The sequence below is a fragment of the Mauremys mutica genome, chromosome 21, assembly GCF_020497125.1.
Source record: "Mauremys mutica isolate MM-2020 ecotype Southern chromosome 21, ASM2049712v1, whole genome shotgun sequence".
In the NCBI taxonomy this organism is placed as follows: Eukaryota; Metazoa; Chordata; order Testudines; family Geoemydidae; genus Mauremys; species Mauremys mutica.
This window is the reverse complement of record NC_059092.1, coordinates 14,437,215-14,463,516: the sequence shown is the minus strand read 5'-3', so window position 1 is coordinate 14,463,516 and position 26,302 is coordinate 14,437,215. Positions and strand designations below refer to the sequence as shown.

The following is a 26,302-nucleotide window of genomic DNA, read 5'->3' as shown; positions in this document are numbered from 1 at the left end:
GGAGACTTCTTACCCAAGATCTCTCTCTTCTGCTCTGCCTTTGAGCAGGAAAAGGGCAATGTTCATATCTCACTTTCACACCTTCCCCACTCTGTTGTTTGCAGCCAGGACCAGGGCCGGAAGGAGGGCAGCTGCCCAGGGTGCAAAGCCATGGGGCCAGAAAAATGGGGCAGCATGCACCCCCCCTAGATTTCTGCCTTCCATTTAGCACAGAGGTTTTTTGAACTGTGGGGCACGTCCCCCTAAGAGAGGGTGCACCCGATGATCTGAAAACCATCGCCTTCTGCCAGGAGCTGGTGGACTGGAAGCTGGTAGGAGCTGCCTGGCTCACTCGGGCCCCTGGCTCTCCAAGCTGTGGGAGCTGGGGTGCTGTCTGTCTGCCTGGCAGCCCTCCCTGCCCTGCTCCCCAAGCCGGGCTGCCTCTGCACAGCTGAATGCTCCCCGAGCAGGGAGGGTGGCACAGCTCTGAGCTGTGCCCTGACCCACTCTTGCCTCTCCCTTGAAGGAGCCCGGCACCAGCCAGCGATGCCACCTTGAGCCGGCTTCTGCCCTCGGAGCCCAGCTGCCAGGAGAGGCTCCCCCAGGTGCTCACTCACCACTGCCCTGGTGCTCCTGGCTCTGCTGCTCCTCAGCCCAGAGGAGATTGTGGTGTAGTCAAGTGCCCCCTGACATCCTGCTAGTAATGCTCACTGTGGATCCCAAGGGCCTCAGATGGAGTCTCCGGGTACACACCCAGCAAGTGCAGTCACTGGAATGGGAGCCCTGCTAAGCTGTTAATCCTGCACTTTTGTCCATTTCCACATGCTGGATACATTAGATCAGATGCATTCCTGGTGTAATCCCCATTGAGCTTCAGCCGGGCTGCATCAGGGATGGATCTGATTCAGTGCCAATAATGATTCACATGTTTCCCAATCTCCAACACAGCCTCTTGCATGTTTTAACTGCTGGACACAATAACGATAAAAATATCTACTCACCTTTTCTGGGCTTGGGAAAGTCTCTGTAGCTCAGGCTGACTCCTAATCTCAGATAGTGACAGATTTACCTTATATAGACGGTCTGTCCCTCCCCTTTGGGAACTCATTGACCGCATCTGTGCTGACCTCATTATCGAATATTCAAACTTCATAAAACTTCTGTTGTGTGGCTTCTCTGTCAAACAACGTTTCTAGTCTTCCCCATTTCGAGGCACAAAGGGAGTTTCCTCATGCAGGGCTGGGCCACTGTGGAGGCCGTGCTGCAAAGTGATTGTAGATAATCAGTAATCAGACATCATGGATGATCACATATGTAATTCTGAGTTCATCTAAAGCCTAAGCCAACACCAACTGATGTCAGAGTCCAGCCATTGGCTTGAAAGGCAGTTGTATCAGACCTCTAAAGATGCAAGAAGCTGGGCCTGAGAAGGGTAGATAATGAATAGCCACCTTGCTAGTAACATCAGGCTCCTCCTCCTGCCCGAGTTCCCTTACCCATCCCTAAATCACGTGGCACTTGTGCACTGCGATAGGGTGTTTTCAGAAGGGAGAGTGGTAGAATTCCTTCCTGATTCTTGTCTTTACCAGCTTATGCCCTGAAGCTGGAAGTTTGATTTCTCTCTTATCCGCTTTGCTTGCTAGAGTTAGTGACCGTGCAATCATCTAGACTGCCTATACATTTCACAGCCAAGATCTGTTGACTTTGACCGAAGGTTGTTAAGCGGTTCCCCTCTGCATTGGCCATCTGATGGATAAACGGTAAGACACGGAAGAGTCTAAAGATCCTCTGATGCACAAACAGGCCAGGTATTTTAAGTGAGTACAAGTAATGAGGCATAAAAGTCAGAAATGGATAGAAGAAAAATAAAGTGCTCACTAGTATCTACCTAAGAAGCTATCTTAGTTGCAAAGGAAAGTGTCTCACCACACACTCCAGCAAATTCCTGGAGGCCAGGAACCCTCCCCCAGAGTCTAACACCTGTTTCCTTTTGTCTTCTCAGGTGCAGAGGATGTGGGCAGGAGGAGAGAGACTGACAGAGGGGCCTTGGGTGTTTCTCCCTCCTTTCTAAAGTTTCAGTCCCCTTCTTGAAAAACATTTCTAGCTCAGACCCAGGAGACAACAAGTCTATGGGGAAGGATATTCCCTGCTGGCTTTTCTTCCACCTGTTTGAACTTCCCTTGTTTTCCCTCTCTGCTTGATGAGGACATTTACTGCTCAAATGCAAATTAAGGCAAGCACACATTCCTTCCTTTCTTTAGGACAGACCTGACTGTTGCCTGAGCAGGGCCGTGTGTTCCTAACATCCCACTGCGGAATCTTATAACTTCACATACGATGTTGCCAGTGCCAGGCATATTTTACCAGACAACAATGACCAGCAAATTAGGAGTTTTCATATGATACCTCCCGAGGCATAGTTTGTCCACAGGTTATGATGATTGTGTGTCGGGTGTGAATACAGAGGTGGAGTCTGTCACAGTAGCCTCTCTGATGTTCTCCATAGGGTCTGCAGCCTGAAATTCGAGCTTCAGAAGAATTCACTTTGTACAGCAACTAGTAACAAGCCCCTTCCATCTACGTCCACTGCAGAGACCTTCTCAGCTTTCTCCCTCTCTCACCAAAGCATCTATTCCTCCATCTGCTGCTACAAACTCCTCACTATCACGTTCCCTTCCTGATGGAAATGATGAGGCACCCCAAGCTACTCATCAGTGGAGAAACCCTTCTTCCTCTATATACTTACTATTCATTATCCCTAGCAACTTGAAATTCCAGTTGAGATCAGTGCCCAGCACCAGGCCTGCTGACAGCAATCCCCAGGCCAGAACAGTCAACGGGCCCCCTAGAAAGCATGGAACAGGCCCAGAGGAGGTAGTTAGCTTCTTCTATACCAGGGTGAGGGCCTGTCCCTTCACACAGGCCCACTGCCAGCTGCTGGGTTAAACTCTCAATGGCTGGTGGCAGAACATCCTCCTTGGGGGCCTGGGCTTCTGGTAATCTGACAGGTTTTTGGTGGTTTATTGATAAAACAAGTTCCTTACGTTGCTAGAGGCAGCTATACTTAATTCTGATCTCACGGTCACTGATATAAATCAGGAGTGATTCCACCTAAGTCCATTGAGTTACATGGAGATTAATGAGATCAGAATTAGGCCCATTGGGGCAGATTCTCCACCCTTCCTGAGCTCCACTTGTATGAAGCATAGAAAGGGGGTTTCAGGGCAGCTAGTGCAGCTCTCTGATCCTCACCCACTTAGCCTTAGCACAAGCTAATTTATAGTGGAAAATGGCGTATAATGGAGCTAAGCTCTTCCATGCCACCTCTGCTCCCTATTCCACCCTCCCACTCCCGTAACGTGCACCCCTCCTGCCCTTTCACCCGTGTGAGGGGGGTACCTCTACAGGAGACAGCAGAGCCACCTCCGGCAGAGGGTTCTCCACTGGCCACATCCGGTTGCTTTAAAGCCACATTATTGCACTTACACAGAGCAAAGTGGCCTTAGTGGCCTGGAGAATCTGGCCTCATGTTTAATTTATCGTGATATTGCCTACTGGCCATGTTGGTGCAATCAGAAGGAAATGCCAGAAAATGATTGTTGTTTGAGTGAGTTGAACACCAGGAAGGGGGCTGTGATAGGGCACATGCAAGAAAAGTCTGTCCAATTTGTCCACATCCCTTCTGTAGTTGGAGGACCAAAACTGGACACAATACTCCAGGTGTGGCCTCACCAGTGCGGAATTGATTTTACGTGTCTGAAACTCCACTGACTTTGATGGATTTACTCATTTTCTATGCCAACATCAGTGAGAGAAGAATCAGGCCCTTCGTCTCCCAGTATGCTGCTTCTCCCAATCGTTCAGTAAGATGTAGCAGGACTGAGAGAACTGACGCTGTCTTACAATGGCACATGCTTTTCTAAACGAGTTCATAATCTAATCAAACCACCATGTTTAAATGAAACACGTCCAAGGCTGCTTTATCTAAAAGCAAACATACCTGTGTAAATAAGGGGGCATTTTGCTAACATTCAGTACAGTATAAATTAGCAAGTGGGTCATTGGTGCCCGGCAAGCTGCTGGAAGTGCTCTTCCGGCACGGCCAGGGCTTCCACGTGCCCACCGCTGTCTTCGCCGCCGCTGGTACCACCCCACATGTGCCTAGGAGCCCTGCGGCCTGCCCCGGCAATTTAAAAGGGCCCAGGCCCCTGGGCAATTGCCCCCTTCGCCCCCGCCCCCATTGGTGGTCCTGCCCTAAATAGCCCTTAATGGACAGTCCTTTCCCCAAAGCTTGTAGTCTAAACTCGCAGGGATTAAGTGAGGTTTATGTAGGTCATTTGCTTTGTGGTGACACTCTGCATTCACCTCCAGTGACTAAAAACTTGTTTTGAAGTATCTCTGTCCAGGTAAGAGCCGCGCTCTGTAAACCTTTAGGCTGAAATCTTTACTCATCAGACGCAGGCGCTACTAGCAGAAGCCTTCTAGGTACACAGAGCTGTAGTCTTGGGTAATTGGGCTCCAATGGCTGAGCAGGCAAAGGCGTGTGATTTGTAGTATTGGCAGGTCAGGAAAACACTTCCCATTCTCTGGGTGGTTACAGTCAAGCAGGATGGTTCCCAGACTTACAGAAATATTTATAGAACTCCATAGCAGCATGGTACGTTGGGTTACAGGAGTTCCCCCTGCCTTATCAGAAGCGCACACTTCCCTTTTCCTGTGCTGGAAGGGTAACCTGAAGGCAGACAAAATTAAATAGTGGAAAGCACCCCATGCCCCAGAACGGCTTGGATAAGGGTGGTGGGTGAGGAGAAATGTGGCCTCTAGCCAACTTATTATGATACAAATCCATTTTAATGCTTAAGCACCCAGACCTGAAAAGCTCTGTGCATCCTACTATTGTTTACAGTAGCAAGAGCCGGGCTCCTTTGTGCTAGGTGCTGTACAAACATATAGTAAGAGACTATTTCTACCCCTAAATAGACAAGGGAAGTATCATCGGCCCCATGTTCCAGCTGGGAAATGGAGTCACAGACATTCAGATCCAGATTTTCAGGAGTGCTCAGCCCCCATTTAAGATCATCAATATTTTCCCCAAGGTCACACTGAGTCAGTGCACTGGGGGTCTGAAGCCAGATCTCCTGAGTCCCAGTTCAGTGCCTCCACCGCAAGATCAGCCTTCCTTACCAAAGAACTCTAAACTGAACCATCAGAAATCATGTAAATCCCCCCACCCCAAAAGGAGCAGAACAGAGTCCCAGCAGTCCACTCCAAATGCAGAATGGGTCAACAGCCCTATGGTTAAAAAGGGCCACAAGCCTGCTACTTTCCCCTACTCTATGCTGCGAGTGTGGCACATAAGCCAAGCTAAGAAGGGTACAGAGCTCAGCCACGGAGACTTCCTGAGAACGATGGTTCGGTAGGTGATACTCTTCCCTCTGAGGTACCACAAACCCAGTGTCCCACCCGGAGTGCAGGGCTCTGTGCTGCCAGAGAAGCTGGCATTTGGTTGAGATGTAAAATGAAGTCCTTTAATGACTGAATGGGGTTAAGATCCCATTGTACTTTCTGCAAGTGGAGGTGAGTTAGTCCTAGAGGCAATTTCCAGTGTAGGGAGTTAGCAGGGGTTGGGGGTTCTAGCCCAACGTAAGGTCCCAGGGACCTTTCACCAGCTCTGAAGGGGCTGCAGAGAGTTCTCGGGCTTGTCTACAGGGCTGCAGCTGCTTCGCCTACGGGAGAGCGTCTCTCATCAGCGGAGTTAATCCACCTCTGCGAGAGGCTCTGTGAAGCTCTCCTGTTGACATAGCACTGTCTAAGCTGAGGGTTAGGTGGGTATCATTTTGTCACTACGGGGTGTGGATATTTCACACCCCTGAGCGATGTAGTTATACTGATGTAAGTTTGCGGTGTGGATGTGGCCACAGTATGGCTGGTTTTATGCCCCCCACCCACACCTCTAGGGGTGGGAGAGGGTAGAGCCAGAGCACACAGCACCCTGGTCTATCTCAGCCAGCTCAGGGATCCCTTGGGACCTGTGGGCTGGATCTCTGTTGGGTGAAATTCACCCCATGCAGATTCCATGAACGCCAAGGCAGGTGTTTTTTTACCTGGTATCGCTAGGACTCTCTTTCTCCCCAAGGGAGATCTCCTGAAGGTTTTCCGCTGTACCATTATTAATGTGTTTATTATCATATCAGGCTTTGACCTGGCTGAACACTCCTGAGCAGCCAATTAAGGCTGCCAGGAGAACGTCTTCCCCTCGGTGCTGTCACATCAGGGATCCCACACAATGACACTCATTTTCCATGTGCTCCTTATCTGCTGAAGCCTCAGGGTATCAATCCCCACTGAATGACTTTGCACAGAGAGGCTGTTGTTTCAGAGAGCCACGGGACCCAGCAGAGGGGGCTTCTTCCTGCTCCTTGCAAGACTGGTGACAGAAGGTCAGGGGTTTTAAAGACACAGCTTTTCATCTTACACATGGGCCCAGCTTCTGTGCTGCACTGAGCTTTTGGTTGGCACAACAGGAACATGCCAGGCTAGCAGGGAAGTGGTTACAGCTTCCATCTCAGGGCAGATCTGCACTGCCTTGAGCCCTGGCGTAGGCTAGGCCAGCGGCTCTCAAGCTTTCCAGACAACTGTGCCCCTTTCAGGAGTCTGATATGTCTTGTGTACCCACAAGTTTCCCCTCACTTTAAAATGACTTGCTGACAAAAATCAGACATAAAAATACAGAAGTGTCACAGCACCCGGTTACTGAAAAATTGCTTTTACTTTCTCATTTTTACCATCGAATTAAAATAGATCAATTGGAATATAAATATTGCACTTACATTTCAGCGTATGGTATATAGAGCAGTATATACAAGTCATTGTCTGTATGAAATTTTAATTTGCCCTGACTTCACTAGTAGCCTGTTGTAAAACTAGCCAAATAGCTAGATGAGCTGTTATCACCCTGCAAGACCTCTGCTCACCCCCAGTGAGAATCACTGGGCTAGAGCAGCTGGGGCCAGTTTCAAGAAAGCCCGAGTCGCGCGCCAGCAAAACGAGCAAAGCAAACATTTCAAATTCCAACCTCTCCACCATTCAGCCTGCCACACCCTGGATACCATGAACGCAGCTTTCCCAGGCCATATATATCTTCCTACTGTATTTTCCACTCCATGCATCTGATGAAGTGGGTTCTAACCCACGAAAGCTTATGCCCAAATACATTTGTTAGTCTATGAGGTGCCACAAGGATTCCTCGTTGTTTTTTCAAGGAGTAGGAGGAGCTAAGCAGCCGTGAAGTGGGGGAAGCAGGGGGGTTTCTCTGTGTGTATATGAATAAAGCTTCCTTTTTTACAAATTTACCCTGGGGTAATGGCCTGAAATGGTAATTACATTGGGGGCCAGCGCCTCGGCTGGTTTACATTGGCAGAGCTCCACTGAAGCTTTATTCTTCCCATCCCTCCTTTCCTCTCCCTTTCCTCTGGGCACACAGTCAGGAAGCCCTGGAGCCTGAAGGATTTCCTGTGGCCCATTTATGGAAAAGCCAAATCCTGCAGGCGACTCATCCACAGCGTGCCAACTTATTCTTAGCCAAGCACAAAACTATCAGCTCACTAAGAGACATGAATAAATAGGGCCCCATGATTACACGTGTATCTTGATGGCCATTTCTGACACCGTCCCTGGGCCCCTGCCCTGCAGTTGAAGGAGAATGCCCTGCAGTATGCCGAAGCACCGGGAGAGCATGTGCATTGAAGGTCAACCTTTAACTGAACCAGATTTCAAACTAGAAGTGCCAGCTAAGGGCCTCCAAACGCACTTTCCATTTCCACGTCTTCATGTTCTCTCTTTGGCTCCATTCACAGGCCGGGGTGGGGGGGTTACCATTACACCAACACAGATTTTAAAGGTCAGAAGCAACCGTTATGACCTTCCCTCCTGCATAACACAGGCCACAGAACCTCACTCAGTACCTCCTGCATTGAGCCCAGTCACTTGAGGTTGAGTATGTTTTAGGAAATCATGCTAGGGCCCCATCCAACTTCCAGTGAAGTCAAAGGAAAGACTCCCAATGGGAGCTGGATTGGGCACTTTGCTATAGAACCACGGGTGCTTTGCCCAGCCTCAAGCAGAAGGTATCCCCTCATCTCCCTGGGCTGGGGACGTTCCCACACTCAAGTAGGTTTCAGCACTTGGAAACTTCCCCGATCTTCAGGTTAGGTTCTCCTGTGTTGGCTCTTTTTCCTGCTGTTCACTCCAAAGCAGCATTATTCCCCTGCTCCCCTGGGAAATTCCAGCCCTGGCTATGTGAATGTAGACTTCTCCTGAATTAAACACTCTGAGTCTGGGGTTATCTGAGGACACAGAACAAAAGACAGTGCTCACTACACACAAGCCTTCTGAAGAATTGTGTTGCTCACAGAATGGATTCACAGGATGAATTAGATATCAGAAAATCCTCTGACCCAGGCTCACATTCTCAGCCCTCATTTTTGTTTTACATCAGGCGAACTGGACACCATTAGAAACATAAGATGTCTACACAGCAAAGAAAAAACCTGCTGCTGGTCCGTACCAGCCGACTTGGGTTCGCAGGGCTCGGACTGGAGGGCTTTTTCATTGCTGTGCAGATTTCTAGGCAAAGCAGACTTGACTGAATAACCTATAAATGCCACTAGGTATCATTCCTAAATCCCTAGTGGTTTATATTCTCTTACTGTGCCTTAAGTCTTTCAGGTAACTTAGGAATGTCTTTCTAAAAATACCCCACTTCCTCGATATTTTTACTAAATAACATAACTTTTGTTACCTTAAGACATTTGAATAATTCCTCAGAAAGCTTTTCCATTTCTTTATCCAAGCCCTCACATACCCATAAAAGGCATTTGATTGCTTCTTCTATTGCTTACAGAGCTCACATAGGCCTTCTGTGTGTCTACTTATTCTAAAAATATTTTTGTTTAAGCAGCAAACAGTCAGTTCTCTAAACAAAGTCACTTCACTTTTCCCTATCAGGCCCAAATGTACGTTGCTATCGTCAAGCCTAGGGCACAATTAAAAAAGAAAAAGAAAACAAAACTAAACTAAACAACCCCACACACCTTCTTCCTTTTTCGCAAGCCAAAGTTTTTGTCATTCCTCTTTTAGATTTTTCTATATTAGGCTTTTGAGTTCCTGCTTACTCAGGATATTTCTATGTCAATGCCTTCATTTCTTATAACATTTTTAGCTGCTTTGTCCATCATTTTGTTCCCTGATATCCCAGTATGCACTGGGATCCATGTTAATGCTACATGTGTCCCCAGCTGTACTAACTCTGTTCTGAGAAATATAATTTCATTGATTAAATCACTTCTGCATATTAAGACACCCTTTTTTATTGCCATAAGGCCTGAGACTGAGATTTGTTTGTTTTTTAAAATGACTACTGCTGTTGGATGTACATCCCAGTCCCAATTTAATGCCTGCATTACTGCGACTAGTTAGGCTGTCATAACAGCTACAAAATCTGATATTATTTTAGTTGAACTATTTCCCAATGTTGGTATATAAAATGTGTCGCCTCCGTTTTTTCTCATTTGGATCTCTCTCTCTGTATTTGACAAAACCAACTCCACTTGTCATCTATATACTGGCACACACCAGTTTTAGTGTCTATCATTTTTTTTTCACCCTGAAATTTATAAAATAAATCTGTATCCACCTTTGGGCATGTAACTTTCCATCCATAACTAATGTTCCCATGACTAAAAGTTGACTTCATTTAGCTTTTCCTTATCTTTCAACTTCTGCATGCACGTTAACTCAAATGGCAAGGGGAGTTCTAACCCTGTGTGCTATAATTCACCTATCAAATTCTCAACAATATATGTGTTTGGCACTTTCATCATTGTAATTCCCACTAACTTTGGCCCAGAAAGTTAGGTCCAGTAGTAAAAAGAACAGGAGTACTTGTGGGACCTTAGAGACTAACAAATTTATTGTAGCATAAGCTTTCATGGGCTACAGCTCACTTCATCGGATGCATGTAGTGGAAAATACAGACGGAAGATATATATACACACACAGGGAACATGAAACAATGGGTGTTACCATACACATTATAAGGAGAGTGACCAGTTAAGGTGAGCTGTTATCAGCAGGAGAGAAAAATAACTGTTTGTAGTAGTAATGATAATGGCTCATTTCCAGCACTGTAGGGTGTGTGTCGGGGGGGAAGATAAGCATGGGGAAATAGTTTTACTTTGTGTAGTGACCCATCCACTCCCAGTTTTTATTCAAACCTAATTTAATGGTGTTCAATTTCCAAATTAATTCCAATTCAGCAGTCTCTTGTTGGAGTCTGTTTTTGAAGTTTTTTTGTTGTAATATTGTGACTTTTAGGTCTGTAATCGAGTGGCCAGGGAGGTTGAAGTGTTCTCCAACTAGGTCCAGTAGTTTCATTCATAATATGACTTCTAGGGAAATACAAGTTATCTGTAATGCATTTATAGGCACTGCAATAAATACACATATCTAGTTTATAGTGTCTGGGCTTGTACTAAATTTAATTTTTTAAGTTCTGATTTTGATGCTGACCTAAAAGCTTGGCAGCCACAAAAACGAATTTCCCGCTGCTGATACTCACACCTTCTTGTCAACTGTTTGAAATGGGCCACCTTGATTACATTGGCCTCAATAGCACTACAAAAGTGATTTCCACCCCTTCTTGTCAACTGTTAAGAACAGCCCACTTCCACCTTAATTGAATTGGCTTGTTAGCACTGACCCCCACCCCCACACACTTGGTAAGGCAACTCCCATCTTTTCATATGCTATGTATTTATACCTCCCTACTGTATTTTCCATTCCATGCATCTGATGAAGTGGGTTTTAGCCCATGAAAGCTTATGCCCAAATAAATGTGTTAGTCTCTAAGGTGCCACAAGGACTCCTCGTTGTTTTTGCTGATACAGACGAACATGGCTACCCCTCTGAAACCTGATGTGATCATTGCTGATTGTATACAGAGCCTTATTTTGTTATCCACCCCCAAAGGTTGCCCCAGCAAAACTTTTAAGCAGGTTAATCCTTCCTGTACATTTATCTTTAACTTAGTCTATATGATCTTCCTCAAATAATTTAGTATCAAATGTCCCCTAGGAATTCAAACCTTTTAACAATGTCTATTTGTTCTCCATACAGATGCAGTTTACATTCCTTTGTAACCTTCCTTTTTGTAAAGGCCAATCCTTTGGCATTAGCAATGGAGAACCTGAAGCCCCATGCATGTCTGCAGCAGGGCCGCCCAGAGGATTCCGGGGGCCCGGGGTCTTCGGCGGCGGGGGGCCCTTCCGTTCCGGGACCCGCTGCCTAAGTGCCCCGAAGACCCGCGGCGGGGGCCCCCCGCCGCCGAATTACCGCCAAAGTGGGACCCGCCGCCGAAGTGCAGTCCGGTCTTCGGCGGTAATTCGGCGGGGGGGGGGTCCCCGCCGCGGGTCTTCGGGGCACTTCGGCGGCGGGTCCCGGAACGGAAGGGGCCCCCCGCTGCCGAAGACCGCGCTGCGCTTCGGCGGCGGGTCCCGCTTCCCCCCGGCCCCGGCCCCGGCCTCTTACCCCCGGCTCCCTCCTCACCCGGAGCCTCAGCGCCTCGCCGGAACAGCCGCAGCGTGTGGCCGGCGGGGCCTGAGCTCCGTCCCGCTCAGAGCCGCGTGGGGAGGGGGCGGGGCTGGGAACTCCACGCCGAGCGGAGGGAGCTCAGGCCCCATTGGAGCTCCCAGCCCCGCCCCCTGACCGCGCGGCTCTGAGCGGGGCGGGGCTCAGGGGCCCCGGCGGAGACTCGGCGCTTGATGCGCTGAGGCTCCAGGAGCGGGGCGGAGGCGGGAGCCTCCGCTGTTCTCTTGGGGGCCCCTGCGGAGCCTGGGGCCCGGGGCAAATTGCCCCCTTTGCCCCCCCCTCTGGGCGGCCCTGGTCTGCAGTCAGAGGTCTCTTGTAACACTTTGCTGATACTCTTTTCTACCACTTCAATATTCCTGCTCCTAACGCACAGAGCACAGTCATCTGCAAACAGTGCAACACCTACCTCACTACTTATTTGTTTGGGGAGATCATTTGTCATAGTATTAAATAAGACCAGGCTGATAACTGTTGCCTGTATGGGTTTTAACATTATATGTATTTGACATAACTTTCCCACCTCCAACCAGCATGGTCCCACACATTCTTCCTCTTATCCCTAGTGCATCTACTTTGTAGAACAAGCCTTCCCTCCATAGCATATCATCATACAGCGTCTCAATAGCTAGAAAGACCCCTATCGCAAAACCTGTGTGCCTCATACTTGTTTGTATTTCAGTTTCTAATTTAACAACATGAGCCAGATTTCCTGCTTTTATAGCAACTGCTCAGCTCCTCTCCCAATTGGGGCTGGCCAACCCTCCAGGTGCAGTCAGGTGGGTTAATTGGCTTCTCAGACCCACATTAACCTTTTTCAAACTAGGATGGGGTATATACCCCATCCCACTACCTAAGGTGTGACTGCATTTGGGTCACACCTGGAATTAATTTGGCCCAATAGCTTTACTCTCAAAATCCAGTTGGCAGGGGAAAAATTATGAGGGCGTTGTGTAATAATGACTCTGAAACTAGTTCTCTGCAGCATTAAGAAGACAGCTCAGAGCTCTGTTTTGTTGGTGTGAAGAGAGATTATGCTGAAAACCAAAATGCTGTAAAGTTCTTTAATGCCATAGAAGATCCTGTTAAAAGAATGATGGAAAGACCACAAGGCTTTTTGGATGGTCAATCCCTGGATGGTTTAGCAGGGCTGGATTATGCAACCCTCTCTCACGCCAGGCCTCAGTACAACTCCCACTGAAATCGCTGGAAAGGCTGCCATGGACTTCAATGGGGGCTGGATTGGGTGTTTGATGAGCCCTTACTCACATGAGGAAATGATCAACACCATGAGTAAGGGCTGGCTGCACATCTAGCTAGGGTGACCAGATGTCCTGATTTTATAGGGACAGTCCCAATTTTGGGGGCTTTTTCTTATATCGGCACCTCCTGTCCTGATTTTTTATACTTGCCATGTGGTCACCCTACATCTAGCCCTTCGATAGCCATGGCACATAGGTACTAAATCAGGGATTGACCCGGTTAGGGGAGGCTGAGACATTTCCTAATTCTCTCTCTTTAGGCCCTAATCATGCAAGTGCTTAACTTGACGAGCGGTTTCATTAATTTCAAAGGGACGCCTCACTTTAGTAGCAAAGTAAAGCACGTGTAAGTGTTTGCAGAATTGGAGCCTTAAGATACCTATAGGCAGCCTCAAAAAATTTATCTGGGGTGGTTGATTTTTTTTACACAAGAAATAGCAGGTGTGGACTTATTTTTCCCTGGAGGACTATACCAATCTGGGGAGGACCTGAAATATGGCATCACAGCTGGAAGCTGACACCTGACTTGGCAATTTGAGTGGGGATGAGAAACTTAATCCTAGGTTGACTCTAGCTGTAATGTCCCATTTCAGGGCTTCCAGTGATCCTCCAGCTAAGTCAAGCCCTGGAATTTCTGATGAAATAGAAAAACAAAACAGAAGAAACTCTCTGACCCTCCACAGTTGCTATAGGAGAAGAAAAAAGCAAAGGCAAAATAGCTTTTTTTTTTTTTTTTGACTTGGCATTTCAGCCTTCAAGAGACACTTCCACTGCTGAACACCAAACATTCATGCGTCCTGGTGACATTTATGGCAAAATGAGCCTCTCTGGCCCCACAAGGAGGAGGAGGAGGAAGCTACGGAGTGGGGAATCTGTTAGAGGAGCCGCTGACCCAGAGGCGGATTGAGTAGACGGGCTTCTTCACTGCCATACTTGTTCCCCTCGACCCAACTGTCGAGGAAGCACTGAGTTAGTTACAGCACACTCCTTTTATTGAAGTTAGTATGTACCTGCCCCTATTTACTGTTTACGGCATTGCGCATATTATACAGACATTTTTACCTTGAAAATACATTTCTTTGCAGTAATTGTAGCCACAAATTCCCTTAATCAGCAGTTCACAGGGGAGGGAGGAAGGGGACATGACCCCAAGTTCGTTTATGTAGCTGGGAAAGGAAGGGAGCGGGGAGATAACACTGCTTCATACGAAGAGTATCTTTTAGACCCCCACATTCCTTATGCAGCTGCAATGCTTATCAATTCGTAACAAGCAGAAGGGAAGGGAAAAGGATGGCAACTTATTCATCAAGCAGAGAAACAGTGCTTGCCTGTGCCTTTACTCCCTAATACCATGCAAGCGGCTACCCAGGCCTTTACTCAACCCTTACATATCCCAACAGTATCGAAGAACGTAACCAAAATGTGATCCCCTGACCTGCTGTGGCAAGATGAGCAAAACTGCCCAGCTGCTCTTTCGCTTTAATGCACCGTTGTTTTATACCTCTGAAAAGTGACCTTTAACAAACCAGGAAAAAGGGTGGCTGGCGAGAAGCCCTGAGACGGGATAGTCCTCCCTTCATGTGACTGGGGAATTACCTTATTTGAGAAATCAACCAGAGAATGCAGATATGGGCTGAGTGATACACCAGCCAAGCATAAGGTGCATCTCAGCCATAGCTCCTGACTCCCTCAAAGGGAAGGTCCCCACCTCTTAGCAGCAGCTGCCCCATAACTCCAGCCTCTGTAGCTGCCACAGGTGTCCTCTTGGGCTCTTCTGCCCGATTTCTCCAGCCAAGAGGGATCTGCCAGCAGGTAAGATGATCTCTTGCTGTACATGTGGTGTTCCCAGATGGCATTTTCTCTCTCTCTCTCTCTCCTTTTTAAAAATATATAAAACCATTAGAAAGGCAGATTTCTCCAGCTTTGCTCCATACATGAATTCTTTGGCACTCCTGCTCAAAAGACCTTTTTTTATTGATATTTGACCTCTAACTGCAAAGTGCCAATCAAAGCCCTGGAGCCAATAAATAATTTGCCAAGATAATACGGTTCAATAGAACAGACCAAGAAAAAGAGCTAATTACAGCCAGCATCAAGATTAAAAAAAAAAACCCAAACAACTTTACCCTTGAAATTTAGTCCCGATTGGAGTCTTTCCTTTGTTTTGAATGGGCTTTGGATCAGGTCCTAAATGCCCAAGAAAACATGGAACGAAATGCTGGCTGCACTGATGTCAACGGAGCAACAGTCCATCGGTATGTTCTGCAGCGTGTCCAAGTTCACAAGCCTCTAACTCATGTTAGACAAACCATTGTGTGTGTGTGTGTGTGTCTCTCTCTCTCTCTCTCACACACACACGGTGAGGGAGGCTATTGGAATGATGGGGTTCAGAATGGAACAGGAACAAGAGGTTTTGGAACGGCAAGGGGGGAATAATGGAGACAAGGGTAGCTGGAATGAAGGAGGAACAACGGCTGGAGACATGAATAGAGAATTATAGGCACGATTGTAAAGAGGGACTGAGGTGTGTGGAGTGTCATGATGAGGGAGTACTGGAAAGGAGGGGAAATCGAGCCCTGGAGGGGGTGGGAGTGGGGGTGGCTGGAATGCAGATGGGACTTGGCATTGGAATGTTTACTGTGACACTTCATCACTGAGGTAATGGATGGCATGGGGGATCCAGCTTCATTGCCACCCTGAGCTGTTGCTTTGGGGTTACTGGGTAAAAACACAGGCATTCTCATATTGGATCAGACTGTGCTGACCTAGCGTCAGGCTTTCATCCTCCCAATGAAAGGTGATTCTCCCCCTCGAAGGTTTATTATGGCCAGTTGTGCTATGTTGTACATTGCTATATTATCCTGAACCCTGCTAGAGATTACGGTACACCCTGAAACACAATCGTTATCCTTAGCTTGCTTTAAAAGTAGCCCACGAAAGCTTATGCCCAGATAAATATGTTAGTCTCTAAGGTGCCACAAGGACTCCTCGTTGTTTTTGCTGATACAGACTAACACAGCTACCACTTTGAAACCTGATAGTTGCAGGTGTAACTACACCTCTACTCTGATATAACACGGTAAAGCAGCGCTCCGAGGGGGGGGGGGCAGGGCTGCACACACCGGCAGATCAAATCAAGTTCGATATAACGCAGTTTCACCTATAGCACGTTAATATTTTTTGGCTCCCAAGGACAGTGTTATATCGGGGTAGAGGCGTATGGTTATAAAGTTATCCAGACCTTTTAAAAAAATCCATTCTCAACACTTCTCTTACTGATCTCCAATAACGGTGAGTTCCACACATGGACCCTAAGCTGTGTGAACACTCCAAGCATCACAATCACAGTGAATTCCAGGGCGGAGGGGGAGAGAACTAATGAACTCCAAAGATGCTCTGAATTATCCCAGTTACAGCCAGCTGATGCAGCAGCTAAGGATCCCTTTATGTCAGTCGGCTTTCTGGCTGCAGCAGGGGCTATGGGAGGTTCATCCCTCAGGCATCAGGTCTGTGTGAAGGAAAGGACAAGACCTTTGGGTAATGACGGGCACGCTCACGCTCCCTCTGTTACTGGGTGTGTTTGAGGCCTTGGTCTGGAATTATTCCAGGAACTCATGCAATCCCTTTGGTTTGCAGACAGTGGGTGGTTCTGGAGCTGCCACTGGACATTGGGCTGTACCTGTGACACGATTAGAGCTGAGTGAATAACTGATTCCCCACCCCCCCATTTGGGCTAGCAAATTGGAAAAAAAGTCATCATTTTGGGTCAAATAAACAAATATTTTGTTTGACCCAAAACAAATTGGTTTTTTTTTGGTTAAAAAAAATAAAATTAGTCAATCCAGCTACATTTCCAAAAATTCTAGCCCCACTTTTCCCTCAATTTTTTGTTCAACCAATACTTTTCTCTAACTTTGCAAATAGTTTGTTACCCCAATGGTGTGTGTGTATATTATATATATATATATATATATATTTAAAAATAAGCTCCTCATCTGAAACATTTCACTTGCCTCCAGACATGACCCCAGAGTCTATTTCTTCCTCAGGTTCTGCACGGACATGTGGAAACTCTTCCTAATGGCAATACTGGCAGCCAGCAGTGAGTACCAGAAACCCCACACCCCCATCCCCCGAGGGCAGACCAACTGGCATCCCTCAGCAAAGTGGCTGCTGTCCTGCCAAGGAGCTACAGAGCGGCTCAAGCCACAAGCTGCCAGTTCATATTTTGAAGGCCCCAAAGTTAGTCCTGGGTTGGGCCCATTAGTGAACTGTAGCTCTGCATTAGGCTTACAAACCTGCTCACAATGCAGTGCTGTTCAGAACAGAGGTTCTGGCCCATCTTTATGAAGAATTGCAGAAGAAACAACACTGCTGAGCCTCTCCGCTGGGGTCAAGGGTCAGTGCCACCTTGCAGGACATGGTCTACCATTATGCTTTCCTCCCCCGCTCCACGCTGGTGCCTATCACTACAGATGCTCCTTTCTGCTAGGAGAGGGTCACATCGTCATCAGATGCCTTGGAACTGTGTCGTGGCAGATGGGGCTAGCTTGTTTGTACTGCGTGCAGCAGAGGGCATCGCAGCCCCTCAAAACAAGCCCATCTGTTCACAGCTCAGCCCCCTCCCACATACCTGGGGGCATCAGTTTGAGTCACAGCTGCAGTTAGCTTCCAAGCTGCCCCTGACTGGCCTGGTTGAGATCATGAGACTATTTCAGTGACAGGCAAAAAACAGCGCCAGGGCAGATGACTTACTTATATAGCCCCTGTTACGCTGGCATCCACGTGTCTTTATCCTCCCAGCACCCATGTGAGGAAGGAAAGAGCTATGACCACCCTAATACAGACAGGGAACCGAGGCAGAGAGATTAAGGCCTGAATGCACGAGAGGCGTTAGGTACTTGGGAGAAACCACTGCAATACTCAAAGCTTGAGTTAGGCTCCTCTGCAATGAGTGGGGAGAGATGGGTGCCTGTGAGCCCGAACCACAAACCCAGCATGATCAGCAGGGAGCCGCCTACGGTAGCCAATGGGAGGTGCCAACCAGGGGGGGTGTGCTAAGCCCCACCTCGCTCACAGGGATAAGGACACTCACCCAGGATGTGGGAGACCAGGATCCAGGCCTCCTGCACCATTGACTCTAGTTATCCACAGTGCAACAGATTCAACAGGAGAGATTGAGGGATTTCCCCACATCAGAATATGCCATAGCCCAATGGTCAGAGCACTCCCTGTTCAAATCCCTTCTCCCCCTCAGGCGGAGGGGGGACTTGAACCAAGGTCTCCCATCCGAGGTGAGCACCCTAACCACTGGGCTAAAAGTTCAAGGGATATTGTTGTCATCCTGTGCCCCCTCCCCCTATTTTGTATGAACTTGCCCAAGGGGCCTGATCTGGGAGGCGATCTCTGAGCATCCCTACTGGATCAGGCCCCTGTGCCAGTGAGGTGGCTGAATGCCCCTGGTTTGTGAATCGCTCCGGGGCTTAGGTGGGAGATAAGCATCTAGAACCCCCGGGGAACCAGCAGTGTATATGCTCAGAGACAAACACAGGCGCTGCGGGAACTTGTACTGCAGAAAAAAAGAAAACCCCCAAACCAAAAAACCAAACAAAACCAAAAAACAGACAGACACACACACACTTAGGCACCTACAGGATTTCAGCTGGAGTTTTGTGCATTACAGTGGTCGTGGAACGTGGGTTTGGGCACCTATCTTCTTTTGCACATTCAGCCCTAAGTGACTTGCTCAAGGTCACACATGGAATCTGTAGCAGAGCAGGAATTGAACCGATATCTCCTGATTCTAGGGTGACCAGATGTCCTGATTTTATAGGGCCCGTCCTGATATTTGGGGCTTTTTTTTTTTTTTTTTAATATGGGCTCCTATTACCCACCCACCCCCATCCTGATTTTTCACACTTGCTATCTGGTCACCCTGATTCCCTGGCAGTGGTTTGACCACTAGACTACCCTTCCTCCCTGTGCTGGGTTAGAGCTAACGTGCAAGCAGCAGCAGTACTATCTTCACTTAGTCACTAAATACTCAGTGATTTTGACCTCTCTCCGTACATCAGGTGAGGGATCAGAGAAATGATTCTCCTTGAAGGCAACACATCTTCTTGGAAAGTCCTGAAAAGCCCTTTCTGCTCTTTCGCAGTTTTGACGATGATCCACAGCAGCCTCCTCAATTTCAAATTCATGATCCGGAGAATGACTGGGAAAAGTGCCCTCATTTCCTACAATGGGTACGGATGCCACTGTGGACTGGGTGGGAGAGGGCAGCCTCTGGATAAGACAGACTGGTAAGCTTTGGTTCATGTCAATGCTGCTGGTATCAATACTAGCAGCCATTATTATTACTACTAGTATCAATACTAATTTTAGCAATGCACTGATTTAGTTAGCTGGGCATCTAAATCCCAGGATTGTAACTGCACTAAGCCCTTTAGCACTCTGGGGCTGAGCGCCTCAACTCTCCAGCTTACGTGAGAATGGAAACTCCTCTGTAGTCAAGGCACGCTGGGGTGATTCATCCCCAGAATCTTAAAAGGGCCAGTGGAACTGTGTGATTAGTAGTAATACACCTCTACCCGATATAACGCGACCCGCTATAACATGAATTTGGATATAACACCGTAAAGCCAAGTGCCGCCCCCTGCATCTCCCATTGGTTGGGAACCACAGCCAATGGGAGCTTCAGAGGCAGTGCCTCCAGGCGGGACAGCACCTGGCCGTGCCTCCGTGTAGGAGCCGGAGAAGGGACATGCTGCTGCTTCCAGGAGCTGCTTGAGGTAAGCGCTGCCCGGAGCCTGCACCCCTGAGTCTCCCCCCTGCCCCAGCCCTGATCCCCCTCTCGCCCTCCAAACTCCTCGATCCCAGCCTGGAGCACCCTCCTGCACCCCAAACCTCTCATCCCCAGCCCTCACTTCCCCACCCCCCAAACCCCTGCCCTGATCCCTCTCCTGCCCTCCGAACTCCTCGGTCCCAGCTCTGGGGGGGCGGGGATGCGCACTCCAGCAGATCAAAGCAAGTTCGATATAACACAGTTTCACCTATAATGCGGTAAGATTTTTTGGCTCCCGAGAACAGCGTTACATCAGGGTAGAGGTGTAGTATTTATTTGTATTATACCACAATGGGGTCCTGGTTCGGGATAGGCTCCTTTGTGCTAGGAGCTGTACATACACAGAACAAAAACAGGCCCTGCCCCAGGGAGTTTTCAATCTAATGGATTTTTTGGTTCAGTCTCCCGCCACAAACCAACCAACCACCTCCAGAACAAGCTTTAATGTTTTGGCAAATCAAAAAGTTGTTTTAGGTTGAACTAAATGTTTTGTTTAGATTTGATTTTTGGCCTGTTAGGGTTTTTTAAATTAAAATGGAAGGACATTTTAAAACAGTTATGAATAAAAAATGAGAACAGTTCATTTTGAAGTGAAATGTTGCAATTTTTCCTAAATCGTTTTGAAGGCTCCACCCCCAACCAAAACTATCCAGCAAATTCAGCACAAATGCACAAAAATGTTCCAGTCAACCCACATCTGCATTTTTTGCTGAAAAAAATGTTTTGTTCAAAAAGTTTCACCCAGCTTTGGACAGGAACTGGATTTGAGGCATGGGGCAGCGCTAAGAACATCACTTGGGATAAACATCTGAGCTCCTGGGAGTTTTTCCAAACCAAGCCCAAACTCTGTTCCTTGGGAGGCTCACTCACACTCTCCCCTCTAGTAGTGGTGACGCTGGCCATTACTTCACCTAGTCACATTTTCCACCCTATTCCTGTGTTTCTGTCTCCCTGAAGGTGCTGTCATGCCCATGACTGCTGCTATAAGGAGTTAACCAACCAGAGCTGTCACCCATTTTTTGATTATTATCAATACTCCATCATCAACGAAGATGTTATGTGCTGTGAGTAGCATTTTCTGCATGGCTAAAATGGCCACGGATACCGTGGTGATTTACCTGGGACCTCGTTCTCTTGCTTGAACCTTTTACAATGACATTGGAACAAATGTGTCCTAAAGAGAAATGGTCAGAGGGGCTTTTGGGAAAAAAGAAAAAAAAGCATCTACAGGATAGCTAGCTTTGGGGGAGGGGAAAGTACTTCAGGTCCCTCTGGTTCCTCCCCACCTACCTCTTCTCACAACCTCCAAGGCAATTAGGGTGACATCTTGCAGAGCAAGTGGAAAGGACGACTGTTAAGGACCTCTCAGCTGTGACTGACTGACTGCCAGTTCCAGTGCAGGCAGCTGTGATGGATCGGCAGTGCCTTTCTGTTCCAGCGCTGCAGTGCCAGAGCCACTGGGCCTCATCGGTCACTCTATTTACCCCTATGACGATGGGTGTAAAATGTTGCCATTCTGATTTTCTAGCGTTTTATACCCACAACGCCCAAGTGGGCGTGACTGCTACCATCAGAGCTGCCATCTTGGCCAACACACTGGGAACTGAGCCGGAGACCTCCTGAGTGAGATGCATGAGCTGCTAAAGCTCTGTAGCTGGGGCAGTAACAACACATAGCCTCTGGGGATTGGTACAGAGCAGGGGCCTGTAACACACTCACCAGTGGGCTACACGAGGCAGGGGAGAATCAGCTGCACTCTGCTGATTTGGAAAGGCACCTAAGCTGGCAACGGAGCAGCAAATCCAGTGCCGATGGCACCACTGCAGTGTTCCCGGCTGCTGCCATGCCAATAGCAGTGTCGCAACATTCCCGGCAGTGTTACAGCAGCAGGGCTGCCTCGTTCCTCTTTTGCTACACCTCATCCATGCCTCCAGAGCGGTGAAGGTCAGGGAAGGAACAAGCTGCTCAGCGCCTGGCCTGTGAGTGGGTTCCTTGCCTTTTAGTTACCGCACGAGAGCTGTAGAGTGAGAAATGCTTTTGTTCCTGCAGGGAATACAAATAACTCCACCTGTGCAAAGCAAGCGTGTGACTGCGACCGGACAGCAGTCCTGTGTTTCAGAAAGGAAGCAAGCAGCTATAACAAAGGATACCGTTATTACTTCAATTTCTTCTGCAAAGGCTCTACCCCCAGTTGCTAAATAAAGTTTTACTCGCCATCTGGCTACACAACAGATTGCAAAGCACAGATGTTTCCTCTTTCCAAAGTACTCTAGCCCCTTCCTCAACCCCTCAAAGAGACCACCAAGCTACCAAGTGAAGCAATCTCTTCCCTGGGGACAGTTCAAGCAATAGAAGGTGCTGGCTTTTACGTACCCTGTCTGTGGAGATATCAGTAGCTATGGACATGAAGTTGCTCAGGCAGGATATTAGTGAGCCATTCACCCAGTTAAATCCTCTGAGGAGCAGTACCATGAGGACTAATTCTGCGGTGCTGTACCCTCTTTTCCTCTTGGGCTCTCAAAAAGGGGGATGGACAGACAGACAGACACACACACACACCACCAAGCCAATTAAAATTGTAGGCCAGATCCACAACTGCTGTAAATCAGCATTTACTCCTCCTTCCTACCTTGCACAGACATGTAGCCTAAAATCACAGGCTAGCCCTCATGTTGCATTAGCACCTACACCAGATTACCTCCCCTTTGTGCAAGTGCTCTACTTCAGGGGTGAGCAAACTTTTTGGCCCGAGGGCCACATCTGGGAATAGAAATTGTATGGCGGGCCATGAATGCTCACGAAATTGGGGTTGGGGTGCAGGAGGGGGTGAGGGCTCTGGTTGGGGGTGTGGGATCCAGGGTGGGACCAGAAATGAGTTCAGGGTGTGGGAGGGGGGCGGTGAAGGCTCCGGCTGGGGATGTGGGCTCGGGTGGGTGGGGGGAGAGGGCTGGGGATGAGTAGTTTGGGGTGTAAGACGGTGATCTGGGCTGGGACCGAGGGGTTTGGAGGGCGGGAGGGGAATCAGGGCTGGGGCAAGGGGTTGGGGTGCAGGAAGGAGTGCAGGCTCCAGCTGGGGGTGCGGGCTCTGGGGAGGGGCTAGGGATGATGGGTGTGGGGTGCAGGAGGGTGCTCCAGGCTGGGATCAAGGAGTTTGGAGGGCAAGAGGGGGATCAGGGCTGGGGCATGGGGGAGACTCAGGGGTGCAGGCTCCGGGCAGCGCTTACCTCAAGCAGCTCCTGGAAGCAGCAGCATGTCCCTTCTCTGGCTCCTACACAGAGGCACGGCCAGATGGCTCTGTGTGCTGTCCCGCCTGCAGGCACTGCCTCTGAAGCTCCCATTGGCTGTGGTTCCCAACCAATGGGAGATGCAGGGGCGGCACTTGGGCAGGGGCAGCATGCAGAGCAGAGCCCCGTCTGCCCCTACACACAGAAGCCGGAGTGGGGCCATTCCGCTGCTTCTGGGAGCCACACAGAGCATCCCCAAACGCTCTCCCCAGCTGGAGCACCAGAGTGGGGCAAGCCCCATACCCCGCTCCCCAGAGGGAGCTCAAGGGACAGATTAAAATGGCTGGTGGGCCAGATCCAGCCCATAGTTTGCCCACCCCCGCTCTACTTGTTGTTTGTGACCACTCAGTTGAGAACAAGCATGGAAAAATCAGGCCCTCAAAGGAGTTTCAGAAATTCACCTCTGGTGAGAGTTCAAGAATGGAAATTTCAGCCCTAAAGGAAGGTATTTGAGGAAGTTCTGAGCAACTGATAAATGAGGCAGAGGGAGGCTAGAATGGAAGGTGGATTTTGACCTTATCCTGCTATCATAAGGGACCAATGGCGTGTGTGACAAAGTGGGGGATTTTCTTGTTTTTCCATGTTTTTCCTATGGTCTGCATGCAGAGGGGATGAGACTCAGTTTCCCTGAGTGTTACTGGTTTAACGAGGTGAAGGGAGAGGGAGTTTGTTTTTACAGAGGACCAGAGAGGGAACTTGGGACCCCAGCCAATGGCCTGGAGGACGGATACCTCAGCAACTGGTGACCCGGCGACCTGGTGACCCAGAGGCCCAGCTCATGAGCCACAGCCGGTTCTCGCCAGTGGGAGGACAATGGGCTGTGAAGAGAGGAGCCCGGTGACCTAACCAGCCAGAGAGGGACAGAGGACGGAAGAGGGGAGAGTAGGCCCAGGCGACCCTGTTTACCTGGAGCAAAGACAATGGACTGAGGCGGGGCTTGGGGCCGGTGATATCAGCTGCCCAGCTGGGAAGCAAGGGGGGCTCTGGGCTGGAAAGGGGGAGCAGGCAGAGCCCACCTGGATGCAGGGGAGACTGGGATGTGCTGGGCTGAGGGAGGCCGGGCCTGAGGGCCCTGAGAGTTTCCTGTGCTGTGTTCAAAGCTCAATAAACCCTCCTGTTTTACGCTGGCTGAGAGTCACTCCAGTCTAGAGAACAGGGTTACATCATCCCTTTCTGGGGGTCCAGAACGAGTGGACTCCCTAAGGGGGCCCACGGCGAGAGACAGACGTGCTAAGGCTCAGAGAGGTGCGGCTCCAGGAGGTGAAGGGGCCTAATTCCCGAGAGTGGACCCCCGAGAAGGGCTGTCTCACTGAAAGGGGCACCCCCCCACGGACCGCACAGGGCCAAGAGTGGGCACGATCTGTGAGTCCGTGACAGCGTGGAATAAGGATTAGTGTCTTGCGTTTGGGATGACTACACAAGGCAGCGGAACAGCTGCAGAAAGCAGGTCACGCAGGGACCTGCAGATACAGAAAACACATTCTGCAGTTTTTAACGGATTTTCTCTGCTGCGCACAATTGGCTGTTTACACGAACCTCCTCCCACCCCCATCCCAGTCTCTTCACCTCAGCCTCACTCCACACCTGCCCCTCAGACCTCCCTCACCTCCCTTTTCTCCCCTGCTTCACCCTACTCTCCTGGCTCTTAACTTGCCAGTTAACAATCCCCTCCCAACGAAAGCCCACCTCCCCCCACAAAGGAAAACAAAGCCCCACCACCCTGGAGCTAACATGACATGCGCCACCACCGCATGGCTTCCCTGCTGTAATCCACTGCCAGTCACTGACACAGCACCTCCTGGTGTCAGGTGAGGGCATGGCCAGGTCTTTGGTTCTAGCACTCCCGACTGATTGCCGGTTCAGTTCTACTCCAGTCAGTATCTTCCATGTTCCAGCCCTGCAGCCAGGTCACCTTTCAGCACAGGCCCCTTAACTAAAAGAAGTTCAAACAAAAGCCCAGAGACTCAGTGACACTTAGCAGGCCTTCAGCCCCTGTCTGGGCTCACTGGTCCTTGTGGCCTTTCCCATAGCTTACGTCAGCTCTCCCGTGGGCGGCGGGGGAGTGTAGGAGAATGCTTTCCTGGGGGTTCCTATCCAGGATTCTTCTGAGAAGCAGCTAGGGTCTATTTCTTATGAACCCTCACTGGCTCCCTGGACTACTTCCCACCTTCACCTGCTTGCAGGTGTCTGTCATGGAGCTGTCCTCACCAGCCCTCTCTCCCTGCAGTTCCAGCTCTCCACGCAGCTTGTCTGTGCTAAGAAACTTTCTCCAAGTGACTCCTAGCTTCTCTGGCAGCTGCCTCGACCCCTTCTCCTTTCAGGGCCTGTCACAGGGTATAAGCTCCCTACTGCAGTCTCACTCATTGGCCCTGCAGGCCTTCCCTTACAGGCCCACCCAGTCTGGTTCTCTGGGTCTAATCCTTAATTAGCTGTTTCTCTTCCAGGTGCCACTGAATAGGCTGGTTGGGCCCTCAGACTCCATGTTAACCCTTTATTTGCCAGTGTGGGGCAGATGCCCCATCACACCTACCCTGTATCTACTTTGTCTATTTAGATTGCAAAGCCTAGATCCACAATGGTATGTAGGCTCCTAATTTCCATTAATGTCAATGAAAATCATTGGAAGTTTGTGGACTCATTCTTGGTTGGTCCCTATCATTGCTGTGATCGGCATGACTGATAATAACACATGACGTACACTCACTGCACTCTGCTTTCTTGTAATAATTAAACTTTGTAATTTTTGAACAGTTATAAGCGACTGTGCCCTCTTGCTGCCTGGCTCCGCAAAGAATAGCTTGTAAGCAGCGGGACTGTGGGGCCTGCAGGTTTTATAATGTGGGTTTTGAGAAATGCAGGGACTGGTAACTAAAGGGAGGGATCTGTGCTGGAGGAGAGGAAGACTAATCCATCCACTGGTTAGGACCCGGGCTCAAACCCTTGGTTCAATTCCCAGCTCTGCCCCAGGCCTGCTGTGCAAGTCTGGACATGTCACTTAGGGCTGGGTGTTTAGATTCCTAACTCCCACTGATTTCAATAGGAGTGAGGTGCCCAAGTACCGTTAAAAATCTGCCCCTTAGTCTTTCTGTGCCTCAGCTCCCATCTGTAAGGAAGGGTGGCCAGCACGTCCCTCGGCCCATGCTGCTTCCCGCAGCCCCCATTGGCCTGGAGTGGCGAACAGCGGCCAGTGGGAGCCGTGATTGGCTGAACCTGCGGACGTGGCAGGTAAACAAAGTGGCCCAGCCCGCCAGGGGTTTTCCCTGAACAAGCAGCGGCCCTAGCTTGAGAAC

At 49.2% G+C, this 26,302-nt stretch overlaps 2 protein-coding genes across 2 annotated transcripts in view; one reads left to right on the top strand and one right to left on the bottom strand.

Annotated features, from left to right (window-relative positions):
- Positions 1-26,302, bottom strand: part of LOC123354503 — a 55,412-nt gene that overhangs the window by 19,662 nt on the left and 9,448 nt on the right. Inside the window, exons 5-6 of the mRNA XM_044996621.1 lie at positions 14,593-14,760; positions 981-1,240 (exon numbers count right to left, since the gene is read on the bottom strand). Coding sequence (XP_044852556.1) covers positions 981-1,132 — 152 coding nt within the window. The 5' untranslated portion in view covers positions 1,133-1,240; positions 14,593-14,760. The remainder of the gene's footprint in view (positions 1-980; positions 1,241-14,592; positions 14,761-26,302) is intronic.
- Positions 16,250-21,957, top strand: LOC123354204 (group IIF secretory phospholipase A2-like). Its single transcript, XM_044995977.1, has 5 exons — positions 16,250-16,390; positions 16,934-16,986; positions 19,042-19,186; positions 20,686-20,792; positions 21,778-21,957. Exons 1-5 carry the CDS (start codon positions 16,263-16,265, stop codon positions 21,924-21,926), a joined length of 582 nt encoding a protein of 193 aa, XP_044851912.1. The 5' UTR covers positions 16,250-16,262; the 3' UTR covers positions 21,927-21,957.

Bases quoted from the DNA above. Each gene is read 5' to 3' on its own strand.
- LOC123354204 (XM_044995977.1), top strand. From the start codon at position 16,263: ATGAACTCCAAAGATGCTCTGAATTATCCCAGTTACAGCCAGCTGATG. The intron at 16,391-16,933 runs GTCTGTGTGAAG...TTTCTTCCTCAG, and splicing joins GTTCATCCCTCAGGCATCAG to GTTCTGCACGGACATGTGGA. The intron at 20,793-21,777 runs GTGAGTAGCATT...TTGTTCCTGCAG, and splicing joins CAACGAAGATGTTATGTGCT to GGAATACAAATAACTCCACC.